The sequence below is a fragment of the Uloborus diversus genome, chromosome 10 (assembly GCF_026930045.1).
Source record: "Uloborus diversus isolate 005 chromosome 10, Udiv.v.3.1, whole genome shotgun sequence".
NCBI classification, from domain to species: domain Eukaryota; kingdom Metazoa; phylum Arthropoda; class Arachnida; order Araneae; family Uloboridae; genus Uloborus; species Uloborus diversus.
Genome location: NC_072740.1, coordinates 124,178,573 through 124,200,086, shown reverse-complemented (window position 1 = coordinate 124,200,086; position 21,514 = coordinate 124,178,573). Strand labels below are relative to the sequence as shown.

The window sequence follows — 21,514 nt, the reverse complement described above, 5'->3', positions numbered from 1 at the left end:
ATACAATTGATTCAAAAATGAGTAAATGTGGCATCAAATACAAACATACGAGAAATACGAGTCATGAAATGAGTACATGTGTTTCTCAAAATTGAACCTTTTTGATTCGGAGCTATATTGAGTAATGAAAGTATTCAAAAATGAGTAAATTTTCATTATTTTTGAATACCCATTTTTAACAGTGTATACCCAATTTTTTGTAAGCGAAATCTGGAAAAGATAGATGTATAGTATGACTCTGATAACATAACATTTGATCATGGTCGAGTTCATTTACGCTTGAGTTGAAAAAGAAAATCTTTTAATGGCGCAATGTCAATTTCTGTTATTGGCAAGTAACACAGCTTTTCTCACCCTTATTTTAGCAAATTAAGTCGTTTAATCCTTCGCTTGTTGGAAGTCACTAGAGTCAATTGAATATTTGCATCACATCATTAGCAGATATACTTAATTACTTAGTTTTAAAATTTTAACTGATAAGTATCATCATGTACAAAAGGTAATTAAAGGTAATAAAAGGTATTAAAGGTAATTAATTTATCGTCACTGTTCTAATAAAAGCAATGATGAAAATGTAGCTCGACAATTTACAAAGGCACATGTTTTTCTAAACTTAAGTGATAATTTAGATGAATGATGTACAACTTTCTCTACCCGGAAGGGCAGCATTTCATAGAAAGATGAATCTCGCGGGTCAAAAGACACATAAAAGTTAAATTTACTTTTTTTCCAGATAGCATGAGAAAAAGCTAAAAAGGACCGAAAATTTCAAACCAAGAATTACTGTTAGCATTATTGTATTCTACAATTGCCAAATGAAGATGATTGGTTACATTTTTAGAAGCTTACAGAAGATAGATTTTGATCCCTATATAACATTGAACACATTAACGGGCAACATTGATCAGCTTCACGGTCCTTATATGGCCTGCGGACCGTAGGTTAGGCACCACTGATTTAGATCTTTCTGAATCTTGGATAAAAGAGACGATCTTTCAGCACTATTTGTTTTTGACAGTAACTCGAAATGCGCTTTTTGCTGATTATCGTCAAAATGATTTCATGATTTTTGCTCTGAATGTCAGTCGCAGAGCGTTATAGGATATTGAATTTGAAAACGCAATTACAAATGCAGCCTCTCTTCCTTGATCTCAAACTTTTATTTGCATGAACAAATAATTAAGTACTTGAACTGGATGAACTATATAGGGTTTAATTTGAAACCGCTCGTCGTCAACTATCAACATATTGATAACGTTAATAGGGCCATTCCACGAAAAAGTCAACCCTTTGTCCCACGTGTGGCTGTTCATATATTTCATTAAAAAGTAATAATTTTAAAAGGTAGGTATTGATGAAATTTTTTGCTTAAGAAATCACGCATAAGTTTTTTTTTTGTTAAGCAGAAAAAAAAACAATTTTCTTAAGTTTTTAATTTTAATGAAATATATAAGGCGTCTCGTGAGGGACAGAATGGCCATTTTTCGCAGACTAGCCCAATAGTTGAACTGAAATAGTTAACTCTGATTTCCTGTAACCACTCAAAATTTCTTCCTGAATTCAGGGCAGAAACCTCTCTTTGTGTTATCAAACGGATTTGTTATAAGTTTTGATGGGTGCTGAATGTTTTTTTGCCGTCCTTCCCTCCATCCTCCACAAGATAATTGTTTGGATTTTCCATGAAGTTATGACGGCTCTTCGATCTTGTTTACCGTCCTTAGTGCAGTTCTTTACCATAAATTTGTCAATATTTTTCAATAATTTTTGATGGCTCTTATATCTTGTTGTGTATATCCTAGCATTCACTATCAGATTTGTTTATAACAAGTCTGGATGGTTGCGTTGATTCAGTATGGTAAGGGTCCTCAGAAATTGATTTCCAGAAAAAAAGTTTCTCGTTTAGTTTATTTCGACAGTCACGAGAAGATTCTTGATGGTAAAAGGGCAATTTTATAAACCATTAGAGAAAACTTTAAGAAGTCATAATAGATTTCCAGTAATGAATTGATCATTTGCACATCTTTCATATGTGACTATAGTACCTGTAATTGCAATTTGCACTTGTAGTTGCAATATCATTTGTTTTAAGCGCAAAATCTATGGCATTTTTAAATCTAAATATTATGATATTTGACTTTAGTTTTGTCCGAGGTCAAGCAGAATCCTATAGCATTGGACATTGTTTATATAGAATGAGGCGCTGTTGGGTTGCCTAGTTGATTTGTGCTGAGAGGGTAAGCAACTTGGAAAAACGCTTCCGGAGATGACATTATTTCATAGTTATGAGTCTCTCTCTCAAAAATATAAATTATCTCCAAACAGTATATTTTAAGAGCTAAAAAATATATTGCGCTTGTGAAAAATGACTGAGCTGACATTTCAGAAGCATAAACCTTCTAAAGTATTGTTATGGGTCATTACTCTAAATGACTGGAACCAAAAAGAAAATGTATCACTTTATATTACGGCACGAATTTGAAAACCTACCTTGTAACAATGGTGTCTACTTCAAAATTAACTCTTAACGTGTTAATTTGACAGTTGAGCTTCTTGTGATTTATAATGATAACATTAAATAATCCAAAGCTATCGCCATTTTCCCAAACTCAGCTTCGTGGTTTTACTACCACACCCTGTATTTTAAAAGAATGAAAATGGCTCGACAAGAATTAATGGCACTTTTAGATTCTTTGTCATGCATAAAAATGCAAGAAAAAATTTTATTCTTCGTCTAACGAGAGCATTTTAGATCGTCATTATCGGTATTTTATGATTTTTTGAATGAACGAAGTTGTTGATAGCTTTTCATCACATCTTCTCTACCGGAGACTGAAACTAACTTTTAATAACGCTTTAATAGCAATAAATGTACTAAAAAGCGGAAGTTCTTTTTGAGAAAACTCGCTTAGATAAGTGTTGGAAACAATAGACCCTTTTGAAGTTTTTCTTCTTGAAAAAGTTCCATGAAAACGTCGGTCATTTGTCGGTTTAAGTGGTATTACTTTTTACATCTTTGTAATAGTTTTCTTGTAACTTATCCATCTTTTTCTCAACTTTTGTAGACAAGTATTTAGGATGCACGGCGTGTCTGCGAAACTCAATTATTTGAAACTTTAAATTGCTGCAACATTACGAATGGACAACTTTACCTTAGACAAGCCGAGACCATTCGTGCTTATAATATTTTTATATACATTTTTATACATAACTTAGGAGAACCTCTATGAGGGTAGGTTAACCTAAATCACACATCTTAGATTCTCTCTCTCTATTTCTTTGAAATGGATTTAACTTTTACCCAAATGGAAACATTGCGAAAGTAAAAGTAGATCTGCGAAATAAATAAATAAATAAATGTTTTTAAAAACTAAATTAGTATGCATTACTTGATATGCAATCTATATAGGATATTTTTACGATTATATATCATATTCATGACTAATGAAATGAATATTAAGTAAGAAATTCAAAAATAAATAAATAAATAAATAAACATTCAATAAATGATTGTTTACCTTTGGACAAACATCCGCTAATAATTCCCAGGACTCCTCCAATGTAGAGACATATGACATCTGGCCATTTTCGGCCAAATCTGTCCAGGGATAAAATGCAGAACATATTTACAGGAATCTCCAAAAAAGCTCCCACGGAAAAGGAAACGTAAGTATTAAATGGAAGATGACTTGTTTGTAAACTGTTACCATTGTAGCACAAATGAATGATTAACCTGTAATAAAAATTAGTTTTATTAAGAAAATGTGTTAAGTAGGATAAAGGTTGAGAACGGAAGGAAGAATTCAGCTCCTTAAAATGATAGCTTTCACTTATAAACTCAAACATATTTGACAGTCCACTGTTATTATTTTGTTCGGTCTGAAGAGGATTTTAGTTAATCATTTTCGTCCTGGAAGGGCTCAAATGTGTAGTAAAAAATAAATGTACGACAAATAATATATATAATTGCGAATTTGCCATTTATTCAACTCTATCAAAAGAAAAAAGGAAATCTTATCTTAAAATTTGGCTCCTAGAGCATATAATTTCAAAGTCGGATGTCCTAAATTTGGAATTTTCCAAAGCTCAAGGATTTCTTTAACCGTCGTTACTTTATTTGTGATTTTTCTACAAATTCCTTCTTTTTTTTCAAGGATAAAATTGCACTTTTAAATCAAAAGGTAGTATAAACCAACAGAACCTATAATATAATCCATATTCCAGCTGAATCTGCAGAATATGAAGCACTTTAGAAATTTTAAAACCCCTCCGCACATCACTGAAATCTCTAATTTCTAGCGCTACTCACCAGAGATTCCCGTCTTCATGGTAATATTTCACACGTGTTTAGAAGAGACAGAAAACCTATTTGCGCTTGACTTCGCTCCCACTGAGTCGTACAGGCAAAGATGAAATATCGGGCTTGAAAAACCGCTCTCTTAAAAACAAAAGCTCAATGGTGCGCCCGCTTCCTTTACTTTTTGAATGTTTAATTTTCATTGTTTTGGTTTCACTTCACTTTATACGCGATATTATATTTATTTTTTGAAGAGTTTTCTGGAGTTTTCTTGATCTAGGACTCACACCTTGATGTCCCAATAAATTTCTTAGAAATTGAAAAGATAATGTAATTAAAGAAGTAAAATTCGGATATTCCAAAATTCGGACATGCCAAAGTCCCGAGATTCCTAATTCCAGAATGTATACTGAATATATGCGCTCAAGGGAAACATTTAAAAGTATAGGAAAGAATGAATTAGAACTCCTACATGTACTCAGGCCTAACTATCCGCGATTTCGGATCAAAAGAAAGATTGAAAGATTATCGCGTTATACGTGTTTTTACTTCCTTTCACCTTCATTTTATGCTAGCGTAATGCATTACTTTTTCTCCCAATAGAGAATGAGATTTTAAAAATAATTATCATACATTATTTAGGTTCTGACGGCATGTAATATCATGTATGAAGAAAATAACCATATATTGTCGTCTATTTGTCTTTGGCCATATTTAAATATGGCAAAAGAAAATAAACCTTCATTCTCCCAAATTTATGAATGTTTTGTTCTTAAAAGAGTAAATTTTTGTGCATATCATGCGGTTTTAATTTTTGAGAATATTTTATACAGAAAAATTCTATGATGCTTTATTTGGAAATTTCTGCAACATTTCAGAAGTGAAAAGTTTAATGTTAACATTTCGTTTTTCGAAGAATGCTACGAAGTTTATTTATTTTTAAAAAGTCTCCAAAACAACAAATTAAACCAAAAAAAAAAAAAAATTAAAAATATTAATAAAGAACAAAACAAACATCATATAATCGAAAAGATTTCAATCGACGAGATACGACACTATGATAGCTTCGGGATTACTTGTGAATGTTAGACTGCCTCGCTAATTAATTATGTAACTTTAATAACCTTTCCACATTAATAATCTTTAGTATTTAGCATAACAATGTATGTCCGCGCAATGTAGGTATTTAATTTTCCAAGAAATTGACTAAAATCCTTTTTTCAGCAATCCTATATTCCTTGGAGCTTGACAATTAGATTATTAACTGAACGAAATTTACTTTACATAAGTTAGTTGAGAAACATAATTCTTCAGGTTAAATTATTAAACTATTATAAAAAATGTAACGAAAGTTTATTCAAAAATGATTACTTCTTTCGCACTGCCGAGTTCTCGCTCCAGATTCTCAACATATTGTCAATTAACTATAAATGTCCCCCTGTTTCTTCCTAATTTTGAAATTTAAGGACACAAGCCCTTTATGTGAGCCACTAGTACAGCACACTGCACGCAGTCACTCATGCTTCTGGTCCTAACTTCCAAGTTTGCCTCTCATAATATTCCACTTCAATGGTAGTGGATAAAGAGCAGACGACTATTTTAATTCAAAATGACGGATGTGGCTACTCCCTCCCTAGCTATAGGCGCCTTAGAAAGAATGCTCGAAGAAAAGAAAAAGAAAAGGCGGATTTAACATTCATCAAACTCTAATACAAAAAGCCAATAAACAAAAGGAACTCTATTATTTTAACAAATAATTTGACTCGAAGAATATTTAGTATCCAACACCGAATAAAGCATAATCTTAGATCTGGGACCTTTCCGGATATCACGCTTTGCAGTCCATTCTGTTACATAAAACTTCATCATAAGATCACTATCGCCAGAAAAGACTTTCAAACATTCGGTTCTTACCACCAATTTGAATAACCGACCCGCAAATTCAGTACCATTAAGGTAGAGTAAGGAGATTTACAGGTGATAATCTCGGCTATCTGTGGCCTTTTAAGCCGGATTTTCTATATGCTTCTATACGCTTTTTTAAATTGTATAGCTTATAGAAAAGCGACTTGCGTGAGATTCTCAACGAAGTCATGAAAGGAATCATGTTCCGATTAGAAATTAATCGCCATTGCAGCTTAAAGATTTTTTTAGAGAAAGAAAATTTACGATGTAGTTTTTGTTGCAAGCTAATTATTTACAGTCGAAACCCTGCTACAGTGAATACTGGATATAACAATCCTCCTGTTATAGGGAATCTTTCGATGGTTTCTACTGAAAACCTAACTCGTCAAAGCATTTTCAAAAGCTTTTAATGATCACAAAAAGCTAGAGCGATCCGTAAGTTCATGACGCTTTTCTTTGCAATTGCCCCAGCTACATTCCTTACAATTGTCAGTGGCAGATTCACCATGTCGCAAGTGCGAGCGATCCCCTCTATCATAGGGATCCTGAAGAGAGTGCAAAAATAAATTATTTTTGAACTCTCTTCAGGTGCAAAATATGCTTTACATTTAATTTGCTTTACACTTCAACTGTGTAAAGCATATTAAATGTTTTACACAGTTCTATGGTAGACAAAACAGCTCCCCTAAAGGTATTGTGACGGGTCGTTAAACCTGTAATTCCGTCATTATTCCTTAGGAAAACACCATCTTCTGCAGTAGTTACAGGGCCGATCCTAGCAGGTGTGCAGAGTGTGCGCCGCACAAGGGCGGCCAAAACAAGGGGCGGCCGCAGGCCGCTTCATATAGTTTTTATAATCAAGTAAAATTCCTCAAGAATTTCTCACAAGATAACTTATAATAAGTAGAATAAATATGCTGATTTTTAAATGTTCAATTGTCAAAGTATGTGTCGATTTCCCGACAGCATAGCAGAGTTTAAGAAAAATAGAATGTTAGGGAACATTGTGTTGGTTTATTGTCCATTAATGTCTACTCTTAACAACATGCTTCATTTGGTTGCAAATTTTGTCACAGAACCGGTAATCAGGCATGGATACAGGGGAGAGGAAAGGCCCCCTTCTGAAGCATGAAATGGTGCCGTCTAAAAGGAGCACCGAGGGCGGCCACTAATGTTTACCCCCCAAGCTTTTATAGACGTAAACAATGAAGACATATTTTATTTAAATTATTAAAAAAAGAAAGCTATACTGATTAGATACTTTTGCAAGCATTTCAAACAACAAACTATGTACCAAACTCTGTGTTTAACAATCGAGGTGCGTGGAGAGAAAGTGGAAAATTGCAACTCCCATGAGAGTAACATATATGAATGACGAACAAAAATGTTGTACATTTCCCCCTTTACGACAATTTTTCTGATTAAAATCCTTAATGAACTGCCCGGTTTCAGATTAGGTAGGAGGACAGGGTCCTTGCCCCGGGAAGCAAATTTAAATGTAGCTCCAAAACGAAGATCCAAAAGGATGCCATGACCTCCTTAACGAAACTAAAGAAGGCTTAAAATGGCGTTTCTAGGACTTTACTTTCAGAAAATTTCGCTGGTTGAACCATCGACCTTAAAAACCCAATTAAATCTTTGATTGACCTCTTCCACCTTAACTTAATCAAACATAGCCTGAAAATGTTGGCTCCAAAATCCAAAACGTGTTTTCAGAGGACAGCCCTTCCTATCATCAAAAGTCATATAAAATTGCTTTGGCATTTTTAGAAATTTTTGCTAAACTACCAAAGATGGTCTGAATTAGCGGCCCTCAATCCTACCCCCTCTCACTTAACGTATTCAAAAACAAACCAAAATTGCGTTTTTCAATCATCAGTTTCAAAGAACTTTTGGGGAAAGACCCCGGATCCCCCTTTTCTCCAACGCAATCACTATACCTGAAAATTTCGTTTTTAGACGGTTCCGTGGAGACAGCTTCCTGCCTAAGCTAACCTGAAATTGACTTCAGTTTCAAAAACACAGTTCGTGAGGGCACACTGAACCCCCGCCCGCTCTTCGTCCCATCGTTATCAAACAATGCTTAAAATCCGATTTTGGGACTTATTTTTCTAAAGAATTCAGGAGGAGAACTGTCAGGCTTATGTAACTTTTTACGGTGCTAGGGCATATCCGTCAATTGTCGAGGTGAGGTGGACAAAAGTCTATAGTTATATTTTTCAGATATTAATGTTGAAAAATATCCGACCCGTAGAAGCTTTTCAGTTTTGTTAACGTCACCAAAGATAATATAAAATTGCGATTTTTGAAATATCCGCTTAAGAGCTCCAAAACCCTTCCTTCCCAAAAATAGCCTATAATGGATTTCAGTTCCGAAAAATATCTTGGTTCGGAATATTTTCACGTTTCCCCTATTGTTTTCAAATCTAGTCAAAAACGGGTGTTTGAAAAAATAGTGCCGAGAAATTCCCGGAGGATAGCCGCCAGATCCCCTACCGTCACCAAAGACAGCCTAAATTTGCGTTTTAAACTTATATTTCAAAATCTTTCGATGGGAGACGATTGAATCTCCCTCCCTCTTGCAACGTCAACAAAGGTAACCCAAAATTTCGGGTTTAAAATTTCTGTTTCGGAGATTTTTCGGGAAAAACGCCGATCCTTCCTAAGCTACGGTCTTAAAAAATAGCTTCAAATTGATTTCAATTTTGAAAGAATTTTAGGAAAGAACTGCAACATTACTTTCACCAAAAGTCTCGAAAAAATTCCAAAAACTGCGATATTTGACGTCAATTTCGAAAATTTCTCCATGCACCTTGAATATACTTGACTCTTTTGTCCCTGAAACCAAACACAACTAAAGATTAACTAAAAATATTTTTCATACGCCAATTTCGACAATTTTCTTGGAGCAATCCTCCTCCCCTGAACCCCTGACGCTTCCCCTTCCTCCGTCCCTTCTCTGATGTCACCGAAGAAAGACCATAAAATGCGTTTTTACGACTAGTAAATTTTGGTATCTATTACTTTCTTCAAAGATATAAATTGTACCTAAGAAGTTTCTTATTATAAGAAATTTCTTCTTTTTTATAAGATCATTCTTCTGTTCCCCCTCCCCTTTTTAAATTGGAACTTGGCACAGAAATTCAAAGAAAGATTTATACAGACGTTAAAGAATAGTCAAAATATGCAAATTACACTTGAGGGGCGGCACATTAGGTCTTTGCACACGGGCAGCCGACACTCTAGGATCGGCTCTGAGTAGTTATTTCTTTTGCGCTGAAATACCGCAGCCGAAACCACGTTCTTAACCGATAGGATTGTCCATAAATGATTGATGCCCTTTGGTAATGTTTTAAGCAATTTTCTTTTGCGAGAGAAACATCTTGTGGATTGTTTACAATAGTAGACAGAAGAATCAATAAACTTTACAAAGTCTAAAAGTTTGCATCTTGAAACAACACGTTTTCTTCACTACTGATTAATATAAAAAGATATTTTTTTATAATTTATTTATGTTATATGAAAATTGAAATGAGCTTCATTAATGGGGATTTAATCAGCAATTAATCGCAAAGAATGCTTCTATTACCGACAACCATGAAAATGAATAGACCTAAATAATAGCTACAAATAGGCGTTTCGATTACAATTAAATAATTAACTTAATGCCTTTAATTATAGCCGTACAAGAAGGGAAAAAACAGGCGCACGGTCATCCGCGATGATTTGATCACTTTTAGGGATGAAAACAATTATTGAATATTAGGGGTAATTCAATTCCTTCCTGGTCTCTAATAAATGGCAGGTCATTTATTCAGGGTTTAGGAGAGCGCCTCGTTTCTAATTGCGGTATTAATAGTTTTACACAGAGTATATCATACCAAGAGATTAGGAGAACAAGCGTCTTCTTCCTCATATTGGGGTATTTAATGAGCCCCAAAGAAGTCTGTACGAAAGATTCTTTCTTCTCTGGCTTCGTGTCTGTAGACTCTAGAGCAGAATCCTTCTGTAAAAAAAAAATAGTAATGTATATTCAAGCAAAGAAATGAAGTACAAACATAATTATTGTTCAATCCGTTTCTACGGGTGTGACAGTTTTACGCAAACTCGCACTGTATCCCGAAATTTTGAGCTTGGGCTTTTAATTGTGATATATTCGAATATATAAAGAACCATTATGTTTCATAATATGAAGTATCGAATTTCTAAAAATAAAATTCAGGGGTGTCCACAGGGGACGGAGGGGGAGGGATTATGGTGCAAGCTGCGCCATATTTTTTTTTGGGGGGGGGGGATATTTTAATTTTTTTTTATTTGCTTATTTAAATATATTTATTTTGATTTATTATTAATGAAAGAAATTTTTAAATTTTATTCTGTTTTCTTATATTTCATTTATTTTTTTAGTTTGTGTGTGTGTGTGTGTATGTCATTCAAAGTGAGAACTTTTCTAATAAAATAATACAATAATTATTACAATTATTAAAAATAAATAATATAATTAACTAGCTGCAAAACCCGGCGTTACTCGGGTTAAAATACATTGCATGTTTAATGGTACATAAAATATTTAAGAATTCCGTTTTTAACGTAGATAATATAGATTTCTATTCTAAATATTGAGAGACTTGGTCGACCATTAAACATGCGATGTATAGAGAGTATAACAAATTAATTAAATAATTAATTAATTGAAATAAATATAAGTTAAAATACGAAACATCTAAGTAAATTGAAAAGTAATGTTTTATTTTTATAATTATTTACATACTATATTGAACATACAACATATGACAAATATATATATATATATATATATATATATATATATATATATATATATATATATATTACATACTATTATACATTCACACTTTTTAGTTTCTTTTTACAATACTTGATTATAGACTACATTTATAGTTTTATTGTCCGGACTGTAAATGAACAAACTTCGAGGTGATCCTACTCGTGAGCACGCAACGTACAATTGGCCGTGCGCAAATCATGGTTCCTTTAAGTCAACGATACAGATTTGAAATGTTTGACCCTGTGCTTTGTTGGTAGTAACGCTGTAAGCCAGCTTCACCGGGAATTGTAAGCGTTTAAAAGTAAAAGGCAATCCATTTGATATTAAAGGTATCCGTGGTATAAATACTATTTGTCCTTTGTCTTTACCAGTCATTATACTGGTTTCGATGATGTTATTTTGTAGCACGAAAAATCACCGACTTTTGGTTTATATACCATCGAATATTGAAATTTCTAGTACCAGAACAATCTGGAATAATCAAGTAGTCTGTTCTTTCTCACTTGTCAAAATCACTTGAATTTATATGATCACTGTTCACTCGTGACTCAATCAATCTTTGCGCGACTGTAAGCACGATTCAACTGACAAAAAATTACTGACTTTTGGTTTATATACCATCGAATATCGAAATTTCTAGTACCAGAACAGTATAGAAGATTATAAATAGATCTTAGCAGTTTTCCACGTTTTAGAACTATCTAGATCATTCTAAAATTTTTTAGAACGTTCTAGATTATTCTGGATATTTCTGGAACTTTCTAGAACATTCCAAGTCGATTATAACGTTCATAGACGTTTTGAAACTTTTTAGATCATTCTAGAACCTTTTAGGACTTTCTAGATCATTCTGGAAATTTCTAGAACCTTCTAGAACATTTTAAGTCAATTATAACGTTCACAGACATTTTGGAAGTTTCTAGATCATTCTAGAACCTTTTAGAACTTTCTAGATCATTCTAGAACCGTTTAGAACTTTCTAAATCATTCTGGAAATTTCTAGAACATTCTTAGTCGATTGCAGCGTTTGCGCATGTTTTGGAACTTTCTAGATCATTCTAGAAATATTGAGAATATTCTAGAACATTCTAGATCGATTGTAACAGTTGCACACATTCTGGAGTTTTCTAGACTATTCCTAAAATTTTATGAACTTTCTCGTAGTTCTCATAAGTTAGAAAAGGACAGACATACACTTTTTCACATTTTTACCACCCACTTCCACCCACCGCGACCAAACTCCCTTATTCCCACCAGGAGACCAAGGGGTGCTTACAACCCCAAGCAGAAGTTGATTGGAATTGGTGGTGATAGAGAAAACCCTGTCTTTACGTACGCACATTAGCATTTTATATATATATTAAGATTAAAAATAAAAAATATTTAAAAAATAAATTAAATAAAAAAGAGAGCTAAAAATAAATAAGGGGAATAGGGTTTAGATTTTTTTTTTGGGGGGGGGGGAGGGAATATACGCCATTGAACTTGGAGGAGGGATGGGCACCCCTGATAAAAGTTGTACTTAAAAAATAATGATTTGTACGTACTGAACACCTACAAATCATTATTTTTTAAATGCAGGAACTTTTCTAGAAAGTTGATATTTCATATCATGATACATAAGTTTCTTATATTCAAATAAAAGTCAAACTTTGGCTCTAAAAAAGATATTTGAAAAAGGGGAGGGCTCCTAGAAAATCGATTACCCCTCAGCAAAGTTCCAATTTTTTTCGAACAAGATAAGTCAGTGAATAGGTGTTAGTAATGGAGACATTGAACCCAAAAATATCTTACGGTTAAGAACGCTAATCACTTTTGACCACAGAGAAATACCGTTCTTTGAGTCCCCTACAACCATAGAACCAAGCATTACCCTAAACTATGACTATCTTTTCCCATACCTTACAAATGTGCTACTAATAAAATCAAAACTAAAAATGTCTTCTTTTTCACAATCGATGCAATGGGAAGCAATAAATTTAAAAGCTCGAGCAAAAAAACTTTAATTTCTTATACCTACCAATACTTTATCTTAACTGTTAAAAGTACTTACTTATTTGATTAAGTCTCAGTTTAAATTACTAACAAACTTTTAAGTGTTATATAAACGGCCTCCTTGAAACTCGGGGCACGGACCAAAAGATGCCCTTTCCCTTCCATGTACACTGCCCTGTCCATCCTAACATATATCGTGTCAACTTCAGTTTCAAATCTCATTTAAAACTTTCACTTTTATTCTCTAAAAAAAGTAGATGGTTTTAAGAGTAGGTGAAACAAGAATCCTCAAAAAAGAAAAAAAAAAAACTTTGAAGTTCACGTTACCAGTCAAGATCCTCAAATTCCTGTAGCTAATTAGTATTCAGGCAGTAGCATCAAATCTGGCTTCGTTATCATTCTTGATGTGCCAGTTACACTTTCATTAATCAAAAGGATTTCTAAAAATAGGTTTGAAAGCAATCACTGCTTTCTTTTTGTTCGAAAAGGTTTTCTTACATAGGCATGTTACAGTTTTCAGGTCTGTTCAAGGTTACTAATTGATTTAACTGTTTTGAAATTTAATTATTGGCTACTGTTAAACGGATGTGTTTATGGAAACTTCGTTACGTTTTGACGTAATTTCTTTTTGCATAAATTTTCTACCTCGTTATTCTCCATCACAATAAGATTTTCATAAAAATAATCGAAGTGAAAATTCATAAAATAATTTGTTAGATAAATAGTATACTATTCATGAATCCATCAGAGAAGTTAAACAAGTTTCGTAATGTGTTTATTATACAGAACATTTTATTGCAAGACATTTGTATCAAAATGCATGTAAGGAAAACTTTGAGGAATGTATTTTTACGTGATTAATTTTAAAATAATACAACAGTCATTAAATAGAGCACTTAATCTTTACCATAGATACTTTTACATTAGCAAAATGAAAATGAATCTGTGAAAACCCGATCAAAAATTCATTTAAGAATTATAATGTTGAAGATGATTTACGGACCAAGCTTTTTTATTAGACCAAGCTGGAGATTCACATTGTTAAACTTAATATGCCAAGTTGAGCCCAGCATTCCCACGAATTATGTCCTGAGATGTTTCAAGTTTTATGTATGATTATAATACAATAATTATATCAATAAGAAATTAAAAATATATATACAGTGAAACCTCCCTTAACGGACACTCCCGAATAACGGACACCTCTAATTAACGGACATTTTTGCAAGTCCCAGTCCCTCAATATAGGCCATTCCATGTAATTCACTCTGAATAACGGACACTCCGAATAACGGACAGTTATTTCACAAAAAATTTCCCTTGCGATTGTAGCACTTCCGTTTTTTTCTTCTTTTCACAGAATATCTTAGTAACTGCTTGCCTTACAAAGATTTTCATCCTCCACAACTGATATTCCCCCCCCCCCTCCCCCATCATTTCCTTATCACTGTTTCTTGAAATTAAAAGGGTTAAAAGTTAAGATAAAAAAAGAGGAAACTGGGCGCTTTTTCTAACTGGGGCTCTCCTCAGGATATGCAATTGAGCAGACAGGCGCCGGTAGTAGTCGGCTTTATGGCGCCGTGGTTTCGTTGGATTGTTTAATTTTTAGATATGAAAAAGATCTGCCCATATTCAAAGTCATATTGCCAACTGTCCATCATGCAATAGTGATACTCGAGATAAAATAAATAAATTAACCATAAAAAAGTGTGGTGGGGGGAGGGGGGTTGCTCCGTCGAATCGCCGCCGTTGGTAATGCAAAAAAGAGATGTCAAACTGTTTTAACTGATTACTTTAATTGATTAAATGCTTTTTAAGACAAGTGTGTGCTGTCAGTATACCTTTATTAAGAAAAAACAGATTAATTACACTTGACGTAAAATGTAGTAAACCTTTCGCAATTGTTTCGATTGTGTTCTACAAAGAGAACAACAGCCCATTTTGAAAAAGGTAAATTAAGTAGTTCCTCCTAATAGCGGACACCTCCCAATAACGGACAAATCTTCTAGTCCCTTGACTGTCCGCTATTCGGAGGTTTCACTGTACATTAAAATAAAAATTAATTTAATGTAATTTAAGTCAAATTATTATAAGCATACATAAAATTATTAACTTTATGTATGATTATACATAACTTAATACATATCTTTATTATTTTCATAAATACAATTCACAAAAACTGAATTTTATGCATGGTTACAATACAATAAATTATTTAAATAAAAACTTTAATGAAATGTATATTAAAATAAAATTCCTTGCTATTATAAATATAATCTATTCGTAATAAAACAGCTTCAAAGTTCACAGCTTTAATTAATGTAACACATTTTGGTAAATCTAAAGCATTTTGTTCAGAGTACATATCGTTAGTTACACGCAAAAACGTACGTTTGTTGAATGAGGTTGAGAAACCCTGCTCTAATATGATACACAATCAGCAACGCAAAATGAAATTGATCTTTAAAACACTCAGTTAAATTATAGGGTCTGGTGGGGGAAAGTGGTCAATGGGGTAAAGTGGTCATACGTCAAATAAATGGCTATAGCTTGGAAATAAATGTTCGAATGAATGTAAAAATTTTACTTTAGAGTAAGGCAGTTAGAAACTACATTTTGAATACGAAATTTTACAACTGGCAAAATTTAATTCGGTAAAAAAAAAATATTTTGCGTGAATATGAAAAATTTTAAAATCTAAACACCTATTTTAACATTCTTGGGAAATTTTGTTTGTTAGAATTTGGAACAGATTGACTATACAGGAAGCTTCCTACATGTCTCAAGAACTCTTACTCATTAGCAGTTAGCTGAATCTATTTTAGAAAATTTTTTAAAACAATTTAAGTAAGATGGGGTAAAGTGGTCATAATATTAGGCTTAACGAATATTGTTCTTCTAATGTCACTTAATCTTTAGGTATAAGGAAGATACATATTAATTTTACTTAATATGTATTTTTTTACAGTAAACGGGGTTAAATATACGAGTATATGTGTATATATACGCATATATACTCGTGTAGACATGTACATAGACGTATTCACATAAATGCGCCAATAAATACGTATTTGGGTATCTGTAAGTATTTTTAATCCATACAGCTATACATTCTACTATATACGTATATGCTCGCTTATACTCGTATATATAAGAACACTTATATACTCAGGTAGACACGCATATACGCATACGTACTCGAGTAGACACATACAAACAAGCATGTGATATAAAGATATACAGGGTGAGTTTATATTCTTGAGCAAATTATTAAAAGGTGTTAGAGGAGAGAATAAAAAGCAAGAATCAATAAGGAAATACGGTCACAAACACAATGCTGACGCGCTACATGCACGCAAAGTGAGAAATTGATGGATGCAAAAAAGTCACAAATATATATATATATAACACAAATACAATTTTACACAACATTTTATTACTTAAGAAAGTTTTAAAGCGATTGATGAAATTTGCGGCCTTTGGCTGTAATACAAGCGTCGCATTCACAGATCCCTCTCTGTTGCAATAACGAGACTTTTGAAAAACTTTCATCAGCCGCTGCGCCTTTGTTGCGATACGTGTATTAAAGCTACTACAGACCGTAACTTTCAACAACTGCTCTAAATATTTCTTAAAAACTAAAATGTTAGGTGAAATCATCTTTGTGCAACAAATTTGTGCCCTGCTTTGCATCCATCAGTTTATGGCTTCGTGTGCATGTAGCGCGTCAGTGATTATAACGTCTTAATGATTCTTTGCTTCTTATCCTCCCCTCTCACACCCCTTTGATTTTGCCCAAGAGCTTAGATTCACTCTGTAGGCCAACATGTATATAAGCGTATATTCTCTTGTATACATACATGTACTGGTGTATACACGTAAATGTACGTATATACGTCTATACAGGTATATAATCGTGTTTACACGTATACGTGCGTATGTACTCGTGCTTCCATATTATATATACGTAAGTAGACACGTACAAAGACGCACTGGATGTATCCACGAATTAACTCGTGTATACTCGTATATGTACGTATGTACACTTATATATGCGTATATACGTCTACTATACACATATATACTCAAGCATGCACGTATTTTCTCGAGATACAAGTGCATACGCGCATATGATGTTCGTTTATACGCGTATATACTCGTATATACACATGACACGTACATATACGTAACACGTATATACATGTGACACGTATGTACTCATGTAGACACGTATACACTCCTGTAGGTAATCACGTATACATGCTTATATACTCGTATATACACGTATATACTTGAGTAGACACGTGCATGCATGTATCCGATGTATACATGTATCTACTCATATAGGAATGTGTTTACTCGTGTATAACACGACACGTATATATTCGTGTATACACGCATGTGCTCGTGAATATACTTGTAACTATAAAAGCAACTGAAATATACAAGTATTAGGGTTCTTTATAATGGTTTTGCATCTATTTTTAACTATGACCACTTTACCCCATGCTATGACCACTTTCCCCTACCCCATGGGGTAAAGTGGTCATAAAAACATAGGAAAAAGAAAGTTCTATAAAACTACTAAAATCAATACTTTTCTTCCTAAAATTCAATGTACCGTGTTCTTTAATAATGCAATGTAAAATAACAACAAAAAAGTTGAAGTGTTTAAAGAATTTGTTGCATTTATTATCCACCTAAGTTGGAAACCTACGATTTTATGACCACTTTACCCCACCAGACCCTACTTATTTTTGTGAATAAATGCAGCTAAACAAATTAATTAAAAAAAAAATGAAATTTAACTTTTCTAGAATTTTATTGTACAATCATATTTAACAAAAAAATATAATGTTTACCAAAATCCTGCTCAGTTCAATCAACTTTAATGAACTTGCTTTAACTCGCGTCACTTTATGCTCGAGGGTCCAGATCAATGCATCAAGAAGCAACAAAACGCATTTTGAGAAGCTCATTTGATATTCATGATCTGTTCCATGGCGCAACATCTGAAGAGAAACCACCCACGATTCTTTGCTTAAACTCTTCTGAAAGTTTACTTTGAGGATGAAAAATGAAAGTTTCTTTTCGAGGAAAAAAAATGGAAGCGTTAATACTCCGCCTCCGCAGATCGATTGGTATCACTTAGGGTGGGAGCAAGACTGAAGGCAAGAATTTGCAATAATGGATTTAAGAAGATGGTTTAAGAATGTTTATCGCTTTTTTTACACATAAAAACGCTTTTTCACATCATTAACATACTTAATGATATGCACGCTCTTGCATAAATAGCAATCTCATCAATTACAACAGCAAAAATTTGAGGGACTGGTGTCGTATCACGTCCGAATCTTAAACTCAACCACTTCATCATCATTGTATAATAGGTGCAACAAGTAATCGGTCATCAGGCAATAGGAATGTAGCTCATGGCCTTATGTTCTGATAGGGGCAAGCCTTTACAGTAATGACATGCCTTGGAGAAAGCTGAAGTTATTACTTGCGCTCATGATTATATTGACTGAAAATGACTCAATAGGATTTTCTATAACTTCTCATTCTTTTTTTAATGAATTATAATGACCATGACTTATTAGGCATATAGCTTACAGATACCACGCTCTTAATGATATCAAAAAGTAAGAGAAAAAAAAGAAATGCGTGGTAAATCGTCAAAGTTACGTCACTTATCAGAATTATCAGTGCCAGATACTGAAGTCACCGAGTCCAATTACCGAGTTAGCACTTCTTCAAAAAGTAATGCCAGACGCAAGGTGGCTTGTTTTACATCTGCTCTTTTGTAAAATTCAAATTGCTTTCCCGTTCGCTCCTTTTTATGATGGGGAGCCTTCACAAGGGAGCCCTTACAAGCCTTCAAAGTAATAACAAGCCTTGGTGAAAGCTTAAGTTATTACTCTCTAAACTGAAAATGAATCAGTCATATTTTCCATGCAAGTAGCCTCCTTTTTCAAAATGTAAGAGAACCACCACTTAGTGAGAATATTGTTTACAGAAATCACGTAGTGCCCTTTAGCGTATCAAAAAGTGAAGAAAAATTTAAATGCATGTTAAATTGCTTATTTTATACCGCTTATTAAAATTGATTGTGTCAGATATTGAAATCAAAGCTATTAAGCAGTCAATGAGTTCAATTACCGCCAAAGTACTTAGTAAAAGTAATTTCAGACACATGGTAGCTTATTTTGCATTTGTAGATATATAGAGCACAAAATGTTTTCCATTTTCTCCTTTTTCTGATAAAGGAAAGCCTTCAAAGTGATGACAAGTATTGGTGAGAGTGGAAATTTTTACTTTCTCTCACGATTACATTGACTAAAACTAAGTCAATCAGATTTTCTATGCAGGTTATATATTTTTAAGGAATTACAATGAACAGGACTTGATAGACACACTGTTTGCAGAAAACCTGTAATCTACAATATTAAACCTGTGTACGTCCGTGAGTGTGCGTATGTTTGTCTGTATATCTGCAACCCTGTCTCCTCTGGAGTGTCAATGTCTAATAGGTCAATGCTGGTACCGTTGGATACAGGACATCCAGGGAAAGCCAGTCCGCTCTGTCTCATCCTTTTAAACCTTAAGGGGCTGGAGATAAGAATTGATAAAAACGGTCTACAGGACATCCAGGAAAAAAAGCATTACAATTATCCACTGTCACCTGGCGCAGGCGTCATTCAGCCACCGCAGGTTGCGAACGGCAGTTGACGAGTGAAGCGAGCAGGGAGGGGGACACTCCTTTTTAATGATATGAAAAAGTTAAGAAAAATTAATATGCATGGGAAATCACTAAGCTTACGCCACCTATTAAAGTTGCTAGTGCCCGATACTGTAGTCAAAACCATGCCGTCTGTCATTGGGTCCAACTATCGCTATGATACTTCTACTAAAAGTAACTCTAAACGCAAGGAAACCTGTTTTGCGTCTGTTCTTTTTACGAATTCAAAACATTTTGTCTTCTCTCCTTTGTTTTGAGTCACATTTTTACATCAACGGTGATTTAGGAATTCACTAATAGGTCTAGACTGTGATAGGAATAACTTGATTTTTCGCACAAATCAAAGTTTGCCGAAATAAACATCAAAACAAATCCTGGTTCATTAATTTGTATTTTTGCTTAAAAAATTGAAGAAACGTTTGATTAATCATTTGAAACTATGAAATGTAAAGCGTTATATTTGGAGTATTTGAATGCAACTATACTTGGTTCTTCTGGCTATAAATTTTGCCATAACCTGTAATTACGAAATTCAAAGAAATTTTGGTTTAAATCACCAGTAATATAATATAAATAATAGTGCCTAGTACCTTGTCAATAGTATTGGTGACTTTTACGCCCGCACCACAAGGTAATCTTCATACTTTATGTTAAGTAGGTATGGAGGAGGGAATAATCTTGACAGTTTCAAGCTATATATACGCGTAGACAGGTCTGAAAGTTTATTCATAACTTTAAATTGAAACACAATTTAAAAATACTTAAGTACCTAGTACTTTGGCAATACAATTGATGAACTTTAGGCCGCACCACAAGATAATTTTAAATTGTCATGCAAATAGTGAAGGTGTGGTGGAAAAAATATCATTGCTTATTTTAAACTTTATGCGTGAACACTGAATGTCTAAAAATTATTTATAATTTTAAATTAGAACACAGTTTAAAAATGTAAATAATCGTACCTAGTATTTTATCAATACGGTCGATGACATTTATAACCGATTCACAACGTAAATCTCAAGCTTCATACTACTAGGGAAAGAGTGGAGTAGGAAATAACTTCGTCGATTTCTAAATATATACATTAAAAATATATAAATTATGACTGAATGTCTGAAAATAACTTATTTTTAAGTTGAAACATAATTTAAAACTAAATAATCGTGCATAGTTCCTTATCGGTACGATTGATGACCTCTACATCCGCACCGCAACGTAATCCACCAGCTTTACGCTAATAGATAGGGAGTGGAGGAGAACAAAATCTTGTCAATTTCAAATCATATGCACGAAGACTGATTGCCTGAAAATTAGAATTTGTATAAAATCCTGAAATCACGAAAATAAATAATAGTAACATTAAAGCTGAAGGAGGTCAGATCTTAAATATGTGTGAAGCTATCGACCTAGATAAACTCTTTCAAACCCTTTGTTGTAAAGTTATCCCAATCTGTCGGATTCTTTGACTGAAGTGATCCTTTACTGCAGCAGTAGGTGACTGCTATAATCTTAAGCGATTTAGCTATCGTGCTTCGAAGGTCAAACATCACGCAAGATTCTACGAAAGTGGCTATCTTAATCCTGCCCTTATCCGATGTTGAAAGGTCACCACAAGTGACTATAACGTGTAACTTTTAACTGCACGTCACGTCTCGGTGGTGACTTCGACAGAACCCCATTGCGATTGTTATCGATGAATAGACACGATACGCGTAGCTTCCAAACACGAGAGACATTTTTCACTCCACTCTCATTGGACATGGGGGTGGTGCTT

General features: G+C 33.6%; 1 protein-coding gene across 1 annotated transcript in view; it reads right to left on the bottom strand.

Moving 5' to 3' along the window:
- Positions 1–21,514, bottom strand: part of LOC129231556 (solute carrier family 22 member 13-like) — a 123,293-nt gene that overhangs the window by 20,167 nt on the left and 81,612 nt on the right. Inside the window, exons 5-6 of the mRNA XM_054865909.1 lie at positions 10,081–10,205; positions 3,516–3,730 (exon numbers count right to left, since the gene is read on the bottom strand). Coding sequence (XP_054721884.1) covers positions 3,516–3,730; positions 10,081–10,205 — 340 coding nt within the window. The remainder of the gene's footprint in view (positions 1–3,515; positions 3,731–10,080; positions 10,206–21,514) is intronic.